This window comes from Mobula hypostoma, chromosome 3, assembly GCF_963921235.1.
Source record: "Mobula hypostoma chromosome 3, sMobHyp1.1, whole genome shotgun sequence".
NCBI lineage: Eukaryota > Metazoa > Chordata > Chondrichthyes > Myliobatiformes > Myliobatidae > Mobula > Mobula hypostoma.
In genome coordinates this window covers 218,236,025-218,258,163 of record NC_086099.1, presented here as the reverse complement: position 1 = coordinate 218,258,163, position 22,139 = coordinate 218,236,025, and the positions used below count along the sequence as shown (strand labels likewise).

Below are 22,139 nucleotides of genomic sequence, written 5' to 3'. Positions count from 1 at the left end.
TCAGCAATATCAGTCTTGAATCATAATTGAAGTATATCACCATGAACTTACTCATTGTCTCTCTTAGCCCTTCCTGTGCACTTCAAAAAAGAGCTTCAGAATCAAGAAGCTGAAGAGGACAGTACTGTCTCTCTGCGATGTGAAATCTCCAAACCAGGTGTTCCAGTGGAATGGAGAAAGGGATCTGTGGTGCTTCATCCAAGTGAGAAGCATGAAATGAAACAAAAGGGTTCCTGTGTGGAGTTGATCATTCACAGCCTAAAAGTTGAAGATGCTGGAGAGTATACCTGCGATTCCGGGGATCAGAAAACATCAGGCTTTCTAAAAGTGAAGGGTATGGCATCTTTAATGACTAATTTATTCAGTTGTCTCAAAAGTTTTCATTCAGTACCTTACTGATAATTGCTAGTAGTCCCCTTTTCCTTCAGTGTGACCTTAGTATTATCAATATGAAATAATTTTGCCTCATCAAATTTGCAATGCAGCAAATTTTGAAAATCTGAATTACAAGATGATTTCTAGTCAAACTTTTCTTCTGTTTTACAAATCAGATTAAAATATATTTGGCTATAATTTGGTAATTAGATATTCTGCACTCTATTAAAGTACTAAAGCAAAACTTAATCTGGCGATCTGAAGATTTCTTATGTTACTGACCTGACAAGTTCTCCACACTATCAAATATTACACCAAGAAATAGTCAACATGCTTTAATAATGTCACAGAGTCATCGCATACAGCACAGAAAGCTAGGTCCTTCGACCAACTTGTCAACATCAAGTAAGGTAGCTTACTGAGCTAGTTCCATTGCTATCACCCTCTTGACCCTATGAACATCCAAATGTCATGTAAACTTTGCAATTATAACCCAGTTCGACTATTTCCTGAAGCAACTTATTCCATATGAAGCCCTCTTTTACTGGGCATCCCTTGAAATGCGACTTGTTAGCCCCTCGCGAACAGCCAGTGTATTACGTGGTGAGAATCCCATCTGTCTCAAGCATCGTATGTCTGCGGTGTATATGACTTTGGTCCTGCCAGATCTGTGAGGTTGGGATGTCTTGCCCACCCAAACTTCGGTTTGTATGAATGCTGTGTAATTTATTGCCCCAGGCAATCATCCGTTGTCATGAAATGACAGATCAAACACTGCAGGCAATGAATGAGAAGTATATTGAAGAACGTTGACTTGAGGAAACTGTTAATAAAAGAAAGAAACCAAAAGGCATAAAGACCCATTATACTTAAACAGTCACATGTTCATGGTGGAGCTCAAATCTTGAACTTGTATGTAACTCAAGCACTGGACCCTTGATCTGTGTGAATGCACGGATCACCTCCGAAGGTCACTCGAAATCTTGAATGGGAGAATTGGTCCTTCCTTCTTGAAGCCATTCAACTCCACAAATCACCTTGTGCAACAGGGGAAGCATCCATTATTAATTTCCCTCCTGTCCTCTCCCAGCTCCCACCACCAAAGACTTGTCCACCTCGCGCTCTGTGAAACCCACTCCCAAACTCTACCACCCTGATTGACTGACACCACATTCCAAAGTTGGAAAACAAAGCCTCTTATCTCAACTCAAACCAAAACAAGCTGAAAGCAGAACAGACTGTTCTTACAGAAATGCTAAAATGAAATATGTACAGTGTAGCAGTAAAAATCTTACCAAGGTGTTACACATATATCCACCATTCTCTGTGTGGAAAAACTTGCTGCTCAACGTGCCTTTAAATCTTAAATCTGTTGCCTTAAATGTATGCCCTCTAGTTTTCGACATTCCTCCCATGTGAAAAGGACTGTGACCGTTCTACTATCTGCCCGTCATGATTTCATAAACCTCTTTCCATGAGCTTCTTTTGTTCCAGGGATCATTCTTCCAACTGATCTGGTGTCTCCTCATAACTCTGGCACACCAGTCTTAACATCCTTGTGAACCCTTTCTGCATGGTCTCCAACTGAATCACATTCTTCCATGCTGACCAGATGAGTGGACAATATGCCAGATAGAAACTCACCAACGTGTTGTACTCAGTGCACCATTCATGTCGGCAAGCATGCCCTAATCCGCCTTCACTGCTTTGGCTATCTGTGTCGCTACTTTTAGGAAATTATATATTGGCCCTTAGACCTTTCTGTTCTACAGCACTTCCTAAAAACATGTCATTTACTGTGTAAGTCCTGCCCTGGTATAACTTGTTAAAACTTCACAACTGCCGAGTTCAATAAGACTGAAAGACTGCAGAAAACAATTGCAAGGATGTTACTCAGACTTGAGGACCTGGGTAACAAGGAAGGGTTGTATAGGTTTGCACTTTATCAAATCTCCCCTCATTCTCCTTTGCTCCAGGGAATAGAGGTATACAAAATTGAGGGCTGTAGATATGGTGAATGCAAGGAGATATTTTGCACTGAGGTTGGCTGAGACTAGAACTAGAGGTCATGGGTTAAGAATGAAAGGTGAATTGTTTAAGGGGAGTATGAGGAGGAACTTCTTCACTCAGAGGATCGTGAGAGTGTGGAATGGACTGTCAATGGAAGTAGTGTTTATTGATCTGATTTCAACATTTAGGGACAGTTTGGATAAATACTTGGGCAGGAGGGTTATGCAGGTCTGTGGTCAAGAGACGAGTCGATGGAACTAGGCAGAATAACAATCTAGCATTGACGAGATGGGCAGAAAGGTCTGTTTCTGTGCTGTATTGCTCCATGACTATGAATTCTACCTATCATTCCTTTTCCTGGGTTTCAATTTGTTGGAGATTGTTATCGTCCACTGACTTACGATTTAAACCACCTACATTCACTCGTAAATTACTAAAATATATGAGAGACGATGGGATATAATCTGTATTTGATCAGCAATATCATTCTTGAATCATAATTGAGTACATAAACCATAAACGCTCATTGTCTCTCTTAGCACTTCCTGTACATTTCAAAAAAGAGCTTCAGAATAAGGAAGCTGAAGAGGATAGTACTGTCTCTCTGCGATGTGAAATCTCCAAACCAGATGCTCCAGTGGAATGGAGAAAGGGATCTGTGGTGCTTCATCCAAGTGAGAAGCATGAAATGAAACAAAAGGGTTCCTGTGTGGAGTTGATCATTCACAGCCTAAAAGTTGAAGATGCTGGAGAGTATACCTGCGACTCCAGGGATCAGAAAACATCAGGCTTTCTAAAAGTGAACGGTATGGCAGTAACCATCTTTAATGACTAATTTATTCAGTTGTCTCAAAAGTTTTCACTCAGTACCTTATTGATAATTGTTAGTAGTCCCCTTCTCCTTCAATGTTACCTTAGTATTAACAATATGAAATACTACTTTTGCTCTATCAAATTTGCAATGCAGCAAATTTTGAAAATCTGAATTGCAATATGATTGCTAGTCAAACTTTTCTTCTATTTTAGATATGAGATTAAAATATAATTTAGTTATAGTTTAAAATATAATTTGATTATAATTTAGTAATTAGATATTCTGCCCTATATTAAAACTTGACACTATTAAAATATAAGAGCAAAACTTAACCTCGCACTGTAAAGATCTTCTATGTGACTGACCTGGCAAGTTCTCCACTCTGTTAAATACTGCACTGTAATGGTCAACTTATTTTAATAATGTCGTAGAGTCATTGCATACAGCACAGAATGCTCGGCCCTTTCACCAACTTGTCAACGTCAGCCAAGGTACCTTACTGAGCTGGTTCTATTTGTTATCACCCTCTTGACCTTATGAACATCGTCTTGTAACCTTTGTAATTGTAACCCACTTCTATTATTTCCATCAGCAGCTATTCCATAGATCCATGGCCCTCTCTGTCGAAAAACATGCTCCTCAACTTGCTTTTAAATCTTTACTCACTTGTCTTAAATTTGTGCCCTCTATTTTTCAACATTCCTTTCCTGTGAAAAAGACTGTGACCATTCTCCTATCTATGCCCTTCATGATTTCATAAATCTCTATCCATGCCCTTCTCTTGTTCCAGTGATCATAGTTCCAGCTGATCTGGTCTTTCCTCATAACTCTGGCACACGAGTCTTAAGAGGATCCTTGTTATCCTTTTCTGCATGGTCCCCACCTTAATCACGTTCTTCCGTAGTGACTGGATCTGTGGGCAATATGCCAGATAGTCACTCACCAACATCTTGTACTCAGTGTACCATTCATGTAGGCAGGCCTGCTCTCTGCTGCCTTCACTATTTGAGCTATCTGTGTTGCTACTTTTAGGAAATAATATATTGACCCTTAGACCTTTCTGTTCTACAGCACTTCATAAAACCATGTCATTTACTGTGTAGGTCCTGCCCTGGTGTAACTTGTCAAAATATGTCACTTCACAACAGTCTTGAGTTCAATAAGACTGAAAGACTGCAGAAAACAATTACAAGGATGTTACTAGGACTTCAGGATCTGAGTTACAAGGAAGGGTTGTATAGGTTTGGACTTTATCAAATCTCCCCTCATTCTCCTTTGCTCCAGGAAATAGAGGTATATAAAATTGAGGGCTGTAGATATGGTGAATGCAAGGAGACATTTTGCACTGAGGTTGGCTGAGACTAGAACTAGAGGTCATGGGTTAAGAATGAAGGATGAATTATTTAAGGGGAGTATGAGGAGGAACTTCTTCACTCAGAGGATCGTGAGAGTGTGGAATGGACTGTCAGTGGAAGAGTGTTTATTGATCTGATTGCAACATTTAAGGAAAGTTTGGACAAATATTTGGGCAGGAGGGGTATGCAGGTCTAAGGTTCAGAGATGAGTCGATGGGACTAGGCAGAATAATAGTCTGGCATTGACGAGATGGGCAGAAAGGTCTGTTTCTGTGCTGTAGTGCTCCATGACTCTGAATTCCACCTGATATTCTTTTGCCTTAGTTCCAGTCTGTTGTAGATCCTGTTGCATCCTCGAACAATCTTCTTTAACTGTCCCTCCCCACACCAATTTTGTTATCATCCACTGACTTACGAATCAAACCACCTACATTAACTCCTATGTTATTGAAGTGTATGAGAGACGACTGGATATTATTTGATCAGCAATATCATTCTTGAATCATAACTGAAGTACATCACCATAAACTTGCTCATTGTGTCTCTTAGCCCTTCCTGTGCGTTTCAAAAAAGAGCTTCAGAATAAGGAAGCTGAAGAGGATAGTACTGTCTCTCTGCGATGTGAAATCTCCAAACCAGATGCTCCAGTGGAATGGAGAAAGGGATCTGTGGTGCTTCATCCAAGTGAGAAGCATGAAATGAAACAAAAGGGTTCCTGTGTGGAGTTGATCATTCACAGCCTAAAAGTTGAAGATGCTGGAGAGTATACCTGCGACTCCAGGGATCAGAAAACATCAGGCTTTCTAAAAGTGAAGGGTATGGCAGTAACCATCTTTAATGACTAATTTATTCAGTTGTTTCAAAAGTTGTCATTCAGTACCTTACTGATAATTGTTAAGTGTCCCCTTTTTCTTCAATGTGACCTTAGTATTATCAATATGAAATACTTTCGCCTTATCAAATTTGCATTGCAGCAAATATTGAAAACCTGAATTGCAATATGATTGCTAGTCAAACATTTCTTCTATGTTAGATATGAGATTAAAATATATTGGGTTATAATTTAGTAATTAGATATTCTGTACTACGTTAAAACTTTACACTACTAAAATATAAGAGCAAAATTTAACCTGGCACTGTAAATATTTTTTGTGACAGACCAGGCAAATTCTCCACTCTGTTAAATACTGCACTGTAATAGTCAACTTAATTTAATAATGTCATAGAGTCATTGCATACAGCACAGAATGCTTGGCCCTTTCACCAACTTGTCAACGTCAGCCAAGGTACCTTCCTGAGTTAGTTCTATTTGCTATCACCCTCTTGACCTTATGAAGGTCCAAATGTTTTGTAAACTTTGTAATTGTAACCCACTTGTATTATTTCCATCAGCAGCTATTCCATATATCCATTGCCGTCTGTGGAAAACTTGTTCCTCAACTTGCCTTTAAATCTTTAATCTCTTGTCTTAAATTTGTTGCCATCTATTTTTCAACTTTCCTTTCCTGCGATAAAGACTGTGTCCATTCTCCTATCTATGCCCTTCATGATTTTATAAATCTCTATCCATGCGCTTCTCTTGTTCCAGTGATCAAAGTTCCAACTGATCTGGTCTCTACTCATAACTCTGGCACACCTGTCATAATAGCATCCTTGTTATCCTTTTCTGCATGTTCCCACCTTAATCACGTTCTTCCGTTGTGACTGGATCTGTGGACAATATGCCAGATAGTGACTCGCCAACATACTGTACTCAGTGCACCATTCATGTAGGCAAGCATACTCTATGCTACCTTCACTACTTTGGCTATCTGTGTCGTTAATTTCAGGAAATAATATATTGTCCCTTAGATCTTTCTGTTCTACAGCACCTCATAGAACCATGTCATTTGCTGCACAAGTCCTATCTGGTTGTAACTTGTCAAAATGTGTCATTTCACAAGTGCCTATGTCCAATAAGAGTTAAAGAGTGCAGGAAAAAAATTACAAGGATGTTGTTCAGACTTGAGGATCTGAGTTGGAAGGAACGGTTGTACAGGTTAGGAGTTTATTCCCTGGAGCATAGGAGAATGAGGGGTGATTTGATAAAGGTATACAAAATTATCGCGGGTGTAGATATGGTGAATGCAAGGAGACATTTTGCACTGAGGTTGGGTGAGACTAGAACTAGAGGTAATGGGTTAAGGATGAAAAGTGAACTGATTAAAGGGGAACCTGAGGGAGAACAACTTCAGTCTGAGGGTATTGAGAGTGTGGAATGGGATGTCAGTGGAAGTGTGTGTGTTGATCTGATTTCAACATCTAAGAAAAGTCTGGATAAAGACGTGGGCAGTAGGTCTATGATCCGGAGACATGTTGATGGGACTAACAGTCTGGTATGGTCTATTTGATCAGCAATATCAGTCCTGAATCACAATTGAAGTATATCACCATGAACTTACTCATTGTCTCTCTTAGCCCTTCCTGTGCGTTTCAAAAAAGAGCTTCAGAATCAAGAAGCTGAAGAGGACAGTACTGTCTCCCTGCAATGTGAAATCTCCAAACCAGGTGCTCCAGTGGAATGGAGAAAGGGATTTGTGGTGCTTCATCCAAGTGAGAAGCATGAAATGAAACAAAAGGGTTCCTGTCTGGATTTGATCATTCACAGCCTAAAAGTTGAAGATGCTGGAGAGTATACCTGCGATTCAGGGGATCAGAAAACATCAGGCTTTCTAAAAGTGAAGGGTATGGCATCTTTAATGACTAATTTATTCAGTTGTCTCAAAAGTTTTCATTCAGTACCTTACTGATAATTGCTAGTAGTCCCCTTTTCCTTCAATGTGACCTTAGTATTATCAATATGAAATAATTTTGCCTCATCAAATTTGCAATGCAGCAAATTTTGAAAATCTGAATTACAAGATGATTTCTAGTCAAACTTTTCTTCTGTTTTATAAATCAGATTAAAATATATTTGGCTATAATTTGGTAATTAGATATTCTGCACTCTATTAAAGTACTAAAGCAAAACTTAATCTGGCGATCTGAAGATTTCTTATGTTACTGACCTGACAAGTTCTCCACACTATCAAATATTACACCAAGAAATAGTCAACATGCTTTAATAATGTCACAGAGTCATTGCATACAGCACAGAAAGCTAGGTCCTTCGACCAACTTGTCAACGTCAACGAAGGTAGCTTCCTGAGCTAGTTCCATTGCTATCACCCTTTTGACCTTATGAACATCCAAATGTCTTATAAACTTTGCAATTGTAACCCAGTTCTACTATTTCCTGAAGCAGCTTATTCCATATGAAGCTCTCTTTTACTGGGCATCCCTTGAAATGCGTCTCGTTAGCCCCTCGCGAACAGCCAGTGTATTACGTGGTGAGAATCCCATCTTTCTCAAGCATCGTATGTCTGCGGTGTATATGACTTTGGTCCTGCCAGATTTGTGAGGTTGGGATGTCTTGCCCACCCAAACCTCGGTTTGTATGAATGCTGTGTAATTTATTGCCCCAGGCAATCGTCCATTGTCATGAAATGACAGATCGAACACTGCAGGCAATGAATGAGAAGTATATTGAAGAATGTTGACTTGAGGAAATCATAAATAAAAGAAAGAAACTAAAAGAGATAAAAGCCCATTATACTTAAACAGTCACATGTTCATGGTGGAGCTCAAATCTTGAACTTGTATGTAACTCAAGCACTGGATCCTTGATCAGTGTGAATGCACGGATCACCTTCGAAGGTCACTCGAAATCTTGAATGGGAGAATTGGTCCTTCCTTCTTGAAGCCATTCAACTCCACAAATCACCTTGTGCAACAGGGAAAGCATCCATTATTAATTTCCCTCCTGTCCTCTCCCAGCTCCCACCACCAAAGACTTGTCCACCTCACGATCTCTGAAACCCACTCCCTACTCTACCATCCCGATTGGCTGACACCACATTCCTAAATTGGAAAACAAAGCCTCTTATCTCAGCTCAAACCAAAACAAGCTGAAAGCAGAACAGACTGTTCTTATAGAAATGCTAAAATGAAATACGTACAGTGTAGAGGGGATGCAATATTGGATCTCCTGTTAGGAAACGAATTAGGGCAAGTGACAGAAGTCTGTGTAGGGGAGCATTTGGTTCCAGTGATCATAACACCATTAGTTTCAACTCGATCATGGACAAGGATAGATCTGGTCCTAGGGTTGAGGTTCTGAACTGGAAGAAGGCCAAATTTGAAGAAATGAGAAAGGATCTAAAAAGCGTGGATTGGGACAGGTTGTTCTCTGGCAGAGATGTGATTGGTAGGTGGGAAGCCTTCAAAGGGGAAATTTTGAGAGTGCAGAGTTTGTATGTTCCTGTCAGGATTAAAGGCAAAAATTGAATAGGAATAAGGAACCTTGGTTCTCAAGGGATATTGCAACTCTGATAAAGAAGAAGAGGGAGTTGTATGACATGTATAGGAAACAGGGAGTAAATCAGGTGCTTGAGGAGTATAAGAAGTGCAAGAAAATACTTAAGAAAGAAATCAGGAGGGCAAAAAGAAGACATGAGGTTGCATTGGCAGTCAAAGTGAAGGATAATCCAAAGAGCTTTTACAAGTATATTAAGAGCAAAAGGATTGTAAGGGATAAAATTGGTCCTCTTGAAGATCAGAGTGGTCGGCTTTGTGCAGAACCAAAGGAAATGGGGGAGATCTTAAATAGGTTTTTTGGTCTGTATTTACTAAGGAAACTGGCATGAAGTCTATGGAGTTAAGGGAAACAGGTAGTGAGATCATGGCAACTGTACAGATTGAAAAGGAGGAGGTGCTTGCTGTCTTGAGGAAAATTAAAGTGGATAAATCCCCGGGACCTGACAGAATGTTCCCTCGGACCTTGAAGGAGACTAGTGTTGAAATTGCAGGGGGCCCTGGCAGAAATATTTAAAATGTCGCTGTCTACGGGTGAAGTGCCGGAGGATTGGAGAGTGGCTCATGTTGTTCCGTTGTTTAAAAGAGGATCAAAAAGTAATCCGGGAAATTATAGGCTGTTGAGTTTAACGTCAGTAGTAGGTAAGTTATTGGAGGGAGTACTAAGAGACAGAATCGACAAGCATTTGGATAGACAGGGGCTTATTAGGGAGAGTCAACATGGCTTTATGCGTGGTAGGTCATGTTTGACCAATCTGTTGGAGTTTTTTGAGGAGGTTACAAGGAAAGTGGATGAAGGGAAGGCAGTGGATATTGTCTACATGGACTTCAGTAAGGCCTTTGACAAGGTCCCGCATGGGAGGTTAGTTAGGAAAATTCAGTCGCTAGGTATACATGGAGAGGTGGTAAATTGGATTAGACATTGGCTCGATGGAAGAAGCCAGAGAGTGGTGGTAGAGAATTGCTTCTCTGAGTGGAGGCCTGTGACCAGTGGTGTGCCACAGGGATCAGTGCTGGGTCCATTGTTATTTGTCATCTATATCAATGATCTGGATGATAATGTGGTAAATTGGATCAGCAAGTTTGCTGATGATACAAAGATTGGAGGTGCAGTAGACAGTGAGGAAGGTTTTCAGAGCCTGCAGAGGGACTTGGACCAGCTGGAAAAATGGGCTGAAAAATGGCAGATGGAGTTTAATACTGACAAGCGTGAGGTATTGCACGTTGGAAGGACAAACCAAGGTAGAACATACAGGGTTAATGGTAAGGCACTGAGGAGTGCAGTGGAACAGAGGGATCTGGGAATACAGATACAAAATTCCCAAAAAGTGTTGTCACAGGTACATAGGGTCGTAAAGAGAGCTTTTGGTACATTGGCCTTTATTAATCGAAGTATTGAGTATAAGAGCTGGAATGTTATGATGAGGTTGTATAAGGCATTGGTGAGGCCGAATCTGGAGTATTGTGTTCAGTTTTGGTCACCAAATTACAGGAAGGATATAAATAAGGTTGAAAGAGTGCAGAGAAGGTTTACAAGGATGTTGCCGGGACTTGAGAAACTCAGTTACAGAGAAAGGTTGAATAGGTTAGGACTTTATTCCCTGGAGCGTAGAAGAATGAGGGGAGATTTGATAGAGGTATATAAAATTATGACGGGTATAGATAGAGTGAATGCAAGCAGGCTTTTTCCACTGAGGCAAGGGGAGAAAAAAACCAGAGGACATGGGTTAAGGGTGAGGGGGGAAAAGTTTAAAGGGAACATTGGGGGGGGGCTTCTTCACACAGAGAGTGGTGTGAGTATGGAATGAGCTGCCAGACGAGGTGGTAAATGCGGGTTCTTTTTTAACCTTTAAGAATAAATTGGACAGATACATGGATGGGAGGTGTATGGAGGGATATGGTCCGTGTGCAGGTCAGTGGAATTAGGCAGAAAATGGTTCGGCACAGCCAAGAAGGGCCAAAGGGCCTGTTTCTGTGCTGTAGTTTCTATGGTTCTGTGGTTCTATGTAGCAGTAAAAATCTTACCAAGGTGTTACACATATATCCACCATTCTCTGTGTGGAAAAACTTGCTGCTCAACGTGCCTTTAAATCTTAAATCTGTTGCCTTAAATGTATGCCCTCTAGTTTTCGACATTCCTCCCATGTGAAAAGGACTGTGACCGTTCTACTATCTGCCCGTCATGATTTCATAAACCTCTTTCCATGAGCTTCTTTTGTTCCAGGGATCATTCTTCCAACTGATCTGGTGTCTCCTCATAACTCTGGCACATCAGTCTTAACATCCTTGTGAACCTTTTCTGCATGGTCTCCAACTGAATCACATTCTTCCATGCTGACCAGATGAGTGGACAATATGCCAGATAGAAACTCACCAACATGTTGTACTCAGTGCACCATTCATGTCGGCAAGCATGCCCTAATCCGCCTTCACTGCTTTGGCTATCTGTGTCGCTACTTTTAGGAAATTATATGTTGGCCCTTAGACCTTTCTGTTCTACAGCACTTCATAAAACCATGTCATTTACTGTGTAAGTCCTGCCCTGGTGTAACTTGTTAAAACTTCACAACTGTCGAGTCCAATAAGACTGAAAGACTGCAGAAAACAATTGCAAGGATGTTACTCGGACTTGAGGACCTGGGTTACAAGGAAGGGTTGTATAGGTTTGGACTTTATCAAATTTCCCCTCATTCTCCTTTGCTCCAGGGAATATAGGTATACAAAATTGAGGGCTATAGATATGGTGAATGCAAGGAGATATTTTGCACTGAGGTTGGCTGAGACTATAAGTAGAGGTCATGGGTTAAGAATGAAAGATGAATTGTTTAAGGGGAGTATGAGGAGGAACTTCTTCACTCAGAGGATCGTGAGAGTGTAGAATGGACTGTAAATGGAAGTAGTGTTTCTAGATCTGATTTCAACATTTAGGGATAGTTAGGATAAATATTTGGGCAGGAGGGTTATGCAGGTCTGTGGTCCAGAGACGAGTCGATGGAGCTAGGCAAAATAACAGTCTAACATTGACAAGATGGGTAGAAAGGTCTATTTCTGTGCTGTGGTTCTCCATGACTGTGAATTCTACCAATCATTCCTTTACCTAGGTTTCAATTTGGTGCAGATCCTGTTGCATCCTCGGACAATCTTCTTTACTGTCCCCCCCCACACCAATTTTGTTATCGTCAACTGACTTACGAATTAAACTGCCTACATTCACTCGTAAATTATTAAAATATATGAGAGACGATGGGATATATTCTGTATTTGATCAGCAATATCATTCTTGAATCATAATTGAGTACATAAACCATAAACGCTCATTGTCTCTCTTAGCACTTCCTGTACGTTTCAAAAAAGAGCTTCAGAATAAGGAAGCTGAAGAGGATAGTACTGTCTCTCTGCGATGTGAAATCTCCAAACCAGATGCTCCAGTGGAATGGAGAAAGGGATCTGTGGTGCTTCATCCAAGTCAGAAGCATGAAATGAAACAAAAGGGTTCCTGTGTGGAGTTGATCATTCACAGCCTAAAAGTTGAAGATGCTGGAGAGTATACCTGCGACTCCAAGGATCAGAAAACATCAGGCTTTCTAAAAGTGAAGGGTATGGCAGTAACCATCTTTAATGACTAATTTATTCAGTTGTCTCAAAAGTTTTCACTCAGTACCTTTTTGATAATTGTTAGTCGTCCCCTTTTCCTTCAATGTGACCTTAGTATTAACAATATGAAATACTACTTTTACTCTATCAAATTTGCAATGCAGCAAATTTTGAAAATCTGAATTGCATTATGATTGCTAGTCAAACTTTTCTTCTATTTTAGATCGGAGATTAAAATATGTTGGGTTATAATTTAGTAATTAGATATTCTGCACTATATTAAAACTTTATACTTTTAAAATATAAGAGCAAAACTTAACCTCGCACTGTAAAGATCTTTTATGTGACTGACCTGGCAAGTTCTCCGCACTGTTAAATACTGCACTGTAATAGTCAACTTATTTTAATAATGTCGTAGAGTCATTGCATACAGCACAGAATGCTCGGCCCTTTCACCAACTTGTCAACGTCAGCCAAGGTACCTTACTGAGCTGGTTCTATTTGTTATCACCCTCTTGACCTTATGAACATCGTCTTGTAACCTTTGTAATTGTAACCCACTTCTATTATTTCCATCAGCAGCTATTCCATAGATCCATGGCCCTCTCTGTCGAAAAACATGCTCCTCAACTTGCTTTTAAATCTTTACTCACTTGTCTTAAATTTGTGCCCTCTATTTTTCAACTTTCCTTTCCTGTGAAAAATACTGACCATTCTCCTATCTATGCCCTTCATGATTTTATAAATCTCTATCCATGCGCTTCTCTTGTTCCAGTGATCATAGTTCCTGCTGATCTGGTCTCTCCTCATAACTCTGGCACACCTGTCATAATAGCATCCTTGTTATCCTTTTCTGCATGTTCCCACCTTAATCACGTTCTTCCGTTGTGACTGGATCTGTGGACAATATGCCAGATAGTGACTCGCCAACATACTGTACTCACTGCGCCATTCATGTAGGCAAGCATGCTCTCTGCTGCCTTCACTAATTTGGCTATCTGTGTCGTTACTTTCAGGAAATAATACATTGGCCCTTAGATCTTTCCGTTCTACAGCACCTCATAGAACCATGTCATTTGCTGCGCAAGTCCTGCCTGGTTGTAACTTGTCAAAATGTGTCATTTCACAAGTGCCTATGTCCAATAAGAATGAAAGAGTGCAGGGAAAAAATTACAAGGACATTGTTCAGACTTGAGAATCTGAGCTGTAAGGAACGGTTGTACAGGTTAGGAGTTTATTCCCTGGAGCATAGGAGAATGAGGGGTGATTTGATAAAGGTATACAAAATTATCGCGGGTGTAGATATGGTGAATGCAAGGAGACATTTTGCACTGAGGTTGGGTGAGACTAGAACTAGAGGTCATGGGTTAAGGATGAAAAGTGAACTGTTTAAAGGGGAACCTGAGGAGGAACAACTTCAGTCTGAGGGTAGTGAGACTGTGGAATGGGATGTCAGTGGAAGTGTGTGTGTTGATCTGATTTCAACATCTAAGAAAAGTTTGGATAAAGACGTGGGCAGGAGGGATATGGAGGCCTATGGTCCAGAGACAAGTTGATGGGATTAAGTGGATTAACAGTCTGGTATGGACTATTTGATCAGCAATATCAGTCTTGAATCATAATTGAAGTATATCACCATGAATTTGCTCATTGTCTCTCTTAGCCCTTCCTGTGCATTTCAAAAAAGAGCTTCAGAATCAAGAAGCTGAAGAGGACAGTACTGTCTCCCTGCGATGTGAAATCTCCAAACCAGGTGCTCCAGTGGAATGGAGAAAGGGATCTGTGGTGCTTCATCCAAGTCAGAAGCATGAAATGAAACAAAAGGGTTCCTGTGTGGAGTTGATCATTCACAGCCTAAAAATTGAAGATGCTGGAGAGTATACCTGCGATTCAGGCGATCAGAAAACATCAAGCTTTCTAAAAGTGAAGGGTATGGCATTTTTAATGACTAATTTATTCAGTTGTCTCAAAAGTTTTCATTCAGTTCCTTACTGATAATGGTTAGTAGTCCCCTTTTCCTTCAGTGTGACCTTAGTATTATCAATATGAAATAATTTTGCCTCATCAATTTTGCAATGCAGCAAATTTTGAAAATTTGAATTGCAAGGTAATTTCTAGTCAAACTTTTCTCTGTTTTAGATATGAGATTAAAATATACTTGGTTATAATTTGGTAATTAGATATTCTGCGCTATATTGAAACAGTATTAAAATACTAAAGCAAAACTAAATCTGGCAATCTAAAGATTTTTTATGTTACTAACCTGGCAAGTTCTCCACACTATTAAATATTGCACCAAGAAATAGTCAACATGTTTTACTAATGTCATAGAGTTATCGCATATAGCACAGAAAGCTAGGTCCTTCGACCAACTTGTCAACGTCAACTAAGGTAGCTTCCTGAGCTAGTTCCATTTGCTATCACCCTCTTGACCTTATGAATGTCCAAATGTCTTGTAAACTTTGCAATTGTAACCCACTTCTACTATTTCCTGAAGCTGCTTATTCCATATGAAGCCCTCTTTTACTGGGCATCCCTTGAAATGCGTCTCGTTAGCCCCTCGCGAACAGCCAGTGTATTACGTGGTGAGAATCCCATCTTTCTCAAGCATCGTATGTCTGCGGTGTATATGCCTTTGGTCCTGCCAGATCTGTGAGGGTGGGATGTCTCGCCCACCCAAACCCTGGTTTGTGTGAAAGCTGTGTGATTTACCGCCCCCAGGCAATTGCCCATTGTCATGAAATGACAGATCGAACTCTGCATACAATGAATGAGAAGTATATTTAAGAACGTTGACTTGAGCAAACTTAATAAACATAGAAACATAGAAAATAGGTGCAGGAGTAGGCCATTCGGCCCTTCGGGCCTGCACCGCCATTCAGTATGATCATGGCTGATCATCCAACTCAGAACCCTGTACCAGCCTTCCCTCCATACTCCCGATCCCTTTAGCCACAAGGGCCACATCTAACTCCTTCTCAAATATAGCTAATGAACTGGCCTCAACTGTTTCCTGTGGCAGAGAATTCCACAGATTCACTACTCTCTGTGTGAAGAAGTTTTTCCTAGTCTCAGTCCTAAAAGGCTTCGCCTTTATCCTCAAACTGCGACCCCTCGTTCTGGACTTCCCCAACATCAGGAACAATCTTCCTGCATCTAGCCTGTCCAATCCCTTTAGAATTTTATACGTTTCAATAAGATCCCCCCCCCCCAGTCTTCTGAATTCCAACGAGTATAAGCCTAGTCGATCCAGTCTTTCATCATATGAAAGTCCTGCCCTCCCAGGAATCAATCTGGTGAACCTTCTTTGTACTCCCTCTATGGCAAAGATGTCTTTCCTCAGATTAGGGGACCAAAACTGCACACAATACTCCAGGTGTGGTCTCACCAAGGCCTTGTACAACTGCAGTAGTCCCTCCCTGCTCCTGTACTCGAATCCTCTTGCTATGAATGCCAGCATACCATTCGCCTTTTTCACTGCCTGCTGTACCTGCATGCCCACTTTCAATGACTCGTGTATATGACACCCAGGTCTCGTTGCGCCTCCCCTTTTCCTAATCGGGCACCATTCAGATAATAATCTGTTTTCCTGTTTTTGGCACCAAAGTGGATCACCTCACATTTATCCACATTAAATTGCATCTGCCATGAATTTGCCCACTCACCTAACCTATCCAAGTCACCCTGCATCCTCTTAGCATCCTCCTCACAGCTAACACTGCCGCCCAGCTTCGTGTCATCCGCAAACTTGGAGATGCTGCATTTAATTCCCTCGTCTAAGTCATTAATATATATTGTAAACAACTGGGGTCCCAGCACTGAGCCTTGTGGTACCCCACTAGTCACTGCCTGCCATTCTGAAAAGGTCCCATTTATTCCCACTCTTTGCTTCCTGTCTGCCAACCAATTCTCTATCCACATCAATACCTTACCCCCAATACCGTGTGCTTTAAGTTTGCACACTAATTTCCTGTGTGGGACCTTGTCAAAAGCCTTATGAAAATCCAAATATATCACATCCACTGGTTCTCCCCTATCCACTCTACTAGTTACATCCTCAAAAACTTTGTGCGATTCGTCAGACATGATTTTCCTTTCACAAATCCATGCTGACTTTGTCCGATGATTTCACCGCTTTCTAAATGTGCTGTTATCACATCTTTGATAACTGACTCTAGCAGTTTCCCCACCACCGATGTTAGGCTAACCGGTCTATAATTCCCTGGTTTCTCTGTCCCTCCTTTTTTAAAAAGTGGGGTTACATTAGCCACCCTCCAATCCTCAGGAACTAGTCCAGAATCTAAAGAGTTTTGAAAAATTATCACTAATGCATCCACTATTTTTTGGGCTACTTCCTTAAGCACTCTGGGATGCAGACCATCTGGCCCTGGGGATTTATCTGCCTTTAATCCCTTCAATTTACCTAACACCACTTCCCTACTAACATGTATTTTCCTCAGTTCCTCCATCTCACTGGACCTCTGTCCTCTACTATTTCCGGAAGATTATTTATATCCTCCTTAGTGAAGACAGAACCAAAGTAATTATTCAATTGGTCTGCCATGTCCTTGCTCCTCATAATCAATTCACCTGTTTCTGTCTGTAGCAGACCTACATTTGTCTTAACCAATCTTTTTCTTTTCACATATCTATAAAAGCTTTTACAGTCACTTTTTATGTTCCCTGCCAGTTTTCTCTCATAATCTTTTTTCCCCTTCCTAATTAAGCCCTTTGTCCTCCTCTGCTGAACTCTGAATTTCTCCCAGTCCTCAGGTGAGCCACTTTTTCTGGCTAATTTGTATGCTTCTTCCTTGGAATTGATACTATCCCTAATTTCCCTTGTCAGCCACGGGTGCACTACCTTCCCTGATTTATTCTTTTGCCAAACTGAGATGAAGAATTGTTGTAGTTCATCCATGCGGTCTTTAAATGCTTGCCATTGCATATCCATCGTCAACCCTTTAAGTGTCATTTGCCAGTCTATCTTAGCTAATTCACGTGTCATACCTTCAAAGTTACCCTTCTTTAAGTTCAGAACCTTTGTTTCTGAATTAACTATGTCACTCTCCATCTTAAGAATTCCACCATATTATGGTCACTCTTACCCAAGGGGCCTCTCATGACAAGATTGCTAATTAACCCTTCCTCATTGCTCAATACCCAGTCTAGAATAGCCTGCTCTCTAGTTGGTTCCTCGGCACGTTGGTTCAAAAAACCATCCCGCATACATTCCAAGAAATCCTCTTCCTCAGCACCCTTACCAATTTGGTTCACCCAGTCTATATGTAGATTGAAGTTACCCATTATAACTGCTGTTCCTTTATTGCACGCATTTCTAATTTCCCGTTTAATACCATCTCCAACCTCACTACTACTGTTAGGTGGCCTGTATACAACTCCCACCAGCGTTTTCTGCCCCTTAGTGTTATGCAGCTCTACCCATATCGATTCCACATCCTCCCGGCTAATATCCTTCCTTTCTATTGCGTTAATCTCCTCTCTAACCAGCAATGCTACCCCACCTCCTTTTCTTTCATGTCTATCCCTCCTGAATATTGAATATCTCTGAATGTTGAGCTCCCATCCTTGGTTACCCTGGAGTCATGTCTCTGTGATCCCAACTATATCATATTCATTAATAACAATCTGCACTTTTAATTCATCCACCTTGTTACGAATGCTCCTTGCATTGACACACAAAGCCTTCAGGCTCGCTTTTACAACACTCTTAGCCCTTATACAATTATGTTGAAAAATGGCCCTTTTTGATTTTTGCCCTGGATTTGCTGGCCTGCCACTTTTACTTTTCATCTTACTACTTTTTTGCTTCTACCCTCATTTTACACCCCTCTGTCTCTCTGCACTGGTTCCCATCCCCCTGTTGTGAACTAACCTCCTCTCTCCTAGTCTCGTTAATTTGATTCCCACCCCCCCAACCATTCTAGTTTAAAGTCACCTCAGTAGCCCTCGTAAATCTCCCTGCCAGGATATTGATCCCCCTAGGATTCAAGTGTAACCCGTCCTTTTTGTACAGGTCACACCTGCGCCAAAAGAGGTCACAATGATCCAAAAACTTGAACCCCTGCCCCCTGCTCCAGTCCCTCAGCCACGCATTTATCCTCCACCTCACTCTCTTCCGATACTCACTGTCATGTGGCGCAGGCAGTAATCCCAAGATTACTACCTTTGCTGTCATTTTTCTCAACTCCCTTCCTAACTCCCTATATTCTCCTTTCAGGACCTCTTCCCTTTTCTTACCTATGTCATTGGTACCTATATGTACCACACCTCTGGCTCCTCACCCTCCCACTTCAGGATATCTTGGACGCAATCAGAAATATCCCGGACCCTGGCACCAGGGAGGCAAACTACTATCCGGGTCTCTAAAGGAAAGAAACTGAAGGACATAAAGGCCCATTATTCTTAAGCAGTCACATGTTGATGGAGCTCAAATCTTGAACTTCTATGTAACTCAAGCACTGGACCTTTGGTCTGTGTGAAAGCACAGATCACCTTCCAAAGGTCACTCGAAATCTTGAACGGGAGTATTGGTCCTTCCTCCTTAAAGCCATTCAACTCCACAAAGCACCCTGTGCAACAGGGACAGCATCCACCATCAATTTCCCTCCTGTCCTCTCCGAGCTCCAACCACCGAAGCCTTGTCCGCCTCGCACTCTCTGAAACCCACTCTCAACTCGACCATCCTGATTGGCTGACACCATATTCCTAAGTTGAAAAACAAATCCTCTTATCTCAACTCAAACCGAAACATGCTGAAAGCAGAACAGACTGCTCTTACAGGAATGCTAAAATGAAATGCCTACAGTGTCGTGCCATCATAGTACAGTGCCGTCTCTATTTCCTGAGGAGACTGAGGTCCTTTAACATCTGCCGGACAATGCTGAGGATGTTCTGTGAGTCTGGTGGCCAGTGCGATCATGTTTGCTATTGTGTGCTGGGGCAGCAGGCTGAGGGTAGCAGACACCAACAGAATCAACGTACTCATTCGTAAGGCCAGTGATGGTGTGGGGATGGAACTGGACTCTCTGACGGTGGTGTCTGAAAAGAGGATGCTGTCCAAGTTGCATGCCATCTTGGACAATGTCTCCCATCTACTGCATAATGTACTGGTTGGGCACAGGAGTACATTCAGCTAGAGACTCATTCCACTGAGATGCAGCACAGAGCGTCGCAGGAAGTCATTCCTGCCTGTGGCTATCAAAGTTTACAACTCCTCCCTTGGAGGGTCAGACACGCTGAGCCAATAGGCTGGTCCTAGACTTATTTCCTGGTATAATTTACATATTACTATTTAACTATTTATGTTTTTACTACTAATTAATTATTTATGTTGCAACTGTAACGAAAACCTATTTCCACCAGGATCAATAAAGTATGACTATGACTATGTAGCAGTAAAAATCTTACCAAGGTTTTAGACATATATCCACCATTCTCTGTGTGGGAAAAACTTGCTCCTCAACTCCCCTTCAAATCTTCAATCCCTTGCCTTAAATGTTTACCCTCTAGTTTTCATCTTTCCTCCCCTGTGAAAAAGACTGTGACCATTCTACTATCTGCCCCTCATGATTTTATAAATCTTTATCCATGAGCTTCTTTTGTTCCAGGGATCATAGTTCCAACTGATCTGGTGTCTCTTCATAACTCTGGCACACCAGTCTTAACGTCCTTGTGAACCTTTTCTGCATGGTCTCCAACTGAATCACATTCTTTCATGCTGACTAGATGAGTGGACAATATGCGAGACAGAGACTTACCAACATCTTGTACTCAGTGCACCGTTATTCATGTTGGCAAGCATGTCCTATACCGCCTTCACTGCTTTGGCTAACCTGCCCTGGTGTGACTTTATCAATATATGTCACTTCAGAACTGTCTGAGTTCAATAAGACTGAAAGAATGCAGAAAATAATTGTAAGGATGTTGCTCGGACTTGAGGATCTGAGTTATAAGGAACGGTTGTATAGGTTAGGACTTTATCTCTTTCTCCTTTGCTCCAGGGAATAGAGGTATACAAAATTGAGGATTGGATATATGGTGAATGCAAGCAGACATTTTGCACTGAGGTTGGCTGAGACTAGAACTGGAGGTCATGGGTTAAGAATGAAAGATGAATTGTTTAAGGGGAGTATGAGGAGGAACTTATTCAGAGGATCGTGAGAGTGTAGAATGGACTGTCAATGGAAGTAGTGTTTCTTGATCCGATTTCAACATTTAAGGAAAGTTTGGATAAATATTTGGGTAGGAGGGTTATGCAGGTCTATGGTCCAGAGACGAGTCAATGGAACTAGGCAGAATAACAGTCTAGCATTGACGAGATGGGCAGAAAGGTCTGTTTCTGTGCTGTAGTGCTCCATGACTGTGAATTCTGCCTATCATTCCTTTGCCTAGGTTTCAATTTGTTGTAGATCCTGTTGCATCCTTGGACAATCTTCTTTAACTGTCCCCCCACACCAATTTTGTTATCGTCCACTGACTTACTAATCAAACCACCTACATTCACTTGTAAATTATTAAAATATATGAGAGTCGACGGGATATAATATTCTGTATTTGATCAGCAATATCATTCTTGAATTATAATTGAGTACATCACCATGAACTTGCTCATTGTCTCTCTTAGCCCTTCCTGTGCGTTTCAAAAAAGAGCTTCAGAATAAGGAAGCTGAAGAGGACGGTACCATCTCTCTGCGATGTGAAATCTCCAAACCAGATGCTCCAGTGGAATGGAGAAAAGGATCTGTGGTGCTTCGTCCAAGTGTGAAGCATGAAATGAAACAAAAGGGTTCCTGTGTGGAGTTGATCATTCACAGACTAAAAGTTGAAGATGCTGGAGAATATACCTGCGATTCAGGCGATCAGAAAACATCAGGCTTTCTAAAAGTGAAGGGTATGGCAGTAACCATCTTTAATGACTATTCAGTTGTCTCAAATGTTTTTCACTCAGTACCTTATTGATAATTGTTGGTAGTCCCCTTTTCCTTCAATGTGACCTTAGTATTAGCAATATGAAATAGTACTTTTGCCTTTATCAAATTTGCAGCAAATTTTGAAAATCTGAATTGCAAGATGATTTCTAGTCAAACTTTTCTTCTATTTTAGATATGAGATTAAAATATTTTAAATTAAAATAATTTAGTAATTGGATATTCTGCACTATATTAAAACGTTACACTGTTAAAATACTAAAGTAAAACTTAATCTGGCGCTGTATGTTACAGACCTGGCAAGTTCTCCACACTATTAAATACTACACTGTAATAGTCAACTTATTTTAATAATGTCATAGAGTGGCGGTCCCCAACCACCGGGCTGTGGACCGGTACCGGGCCGCAAAGCATGTGCTACCGGGTCGCGAGGAAATGGTATGAGTCAGCTGCACCTCTCCTCATTCCCTGTCACGCACTGTTGAACTTGGCCATAGGGTTGCCAACTGTCCCGTATTTGCCGGGATATCCTGTATATTTGGCTAAATTGGTTTGTCCCATAGGGGACCGCCCTTGTCCCATATTTCCCCCATTAAGGTAGAGTGTTCCTATGAAACCTTTCATGCCAAAATGGTATAAAATGAAGAAGCA

General features: G+C 41.1%; 1 protein-coding gene across 7 annotated transcripts in view; it reads left to right on the top strand.

Moving 5' to 3' along the window:
• Window positions 1-22,139, top strand: part of obscnb (obscurin, cytoskeletal calmodulin and titin-interacting RhoGEF b) — a 487,178-nt gene that overhangs the window by 213,632 nt on the left and 251,407 nt on the right. For all 7 annotated transcript variants that reach the window (XM_063044498.1, XM_063044500.1, XM_063044497.1 and 4 more), the window contains 7 exons: window positions 68-334; window positions 2,925-3,191; window positions 5,104-5,370; window positions 7,012-7,278; window positions 12,277-12,543; window positions 14,204-14,470; window positions 21,185-21,451. In XM_063044498.1, coding sequence (XP_062900568.1) covers window positions 68-334; window positions 2,925-3,191; window positions 5,104-5,370; window positions 7,012-7,278; window positions 12,277-12,543; window positions 14,204-14,470; window positions 21,185-21,451 — 1,869 coding nt within the window. The remainder of the gene's footprint in view (window positions 1-67; window positions 335-2,924; window positions 3,192-5,103; window positions 5,371-7,011; window positions 7,279-12,276; window positions 12,544-14,203; window positions 14,471-21,184; window positions 21,452-22,139) is intronic.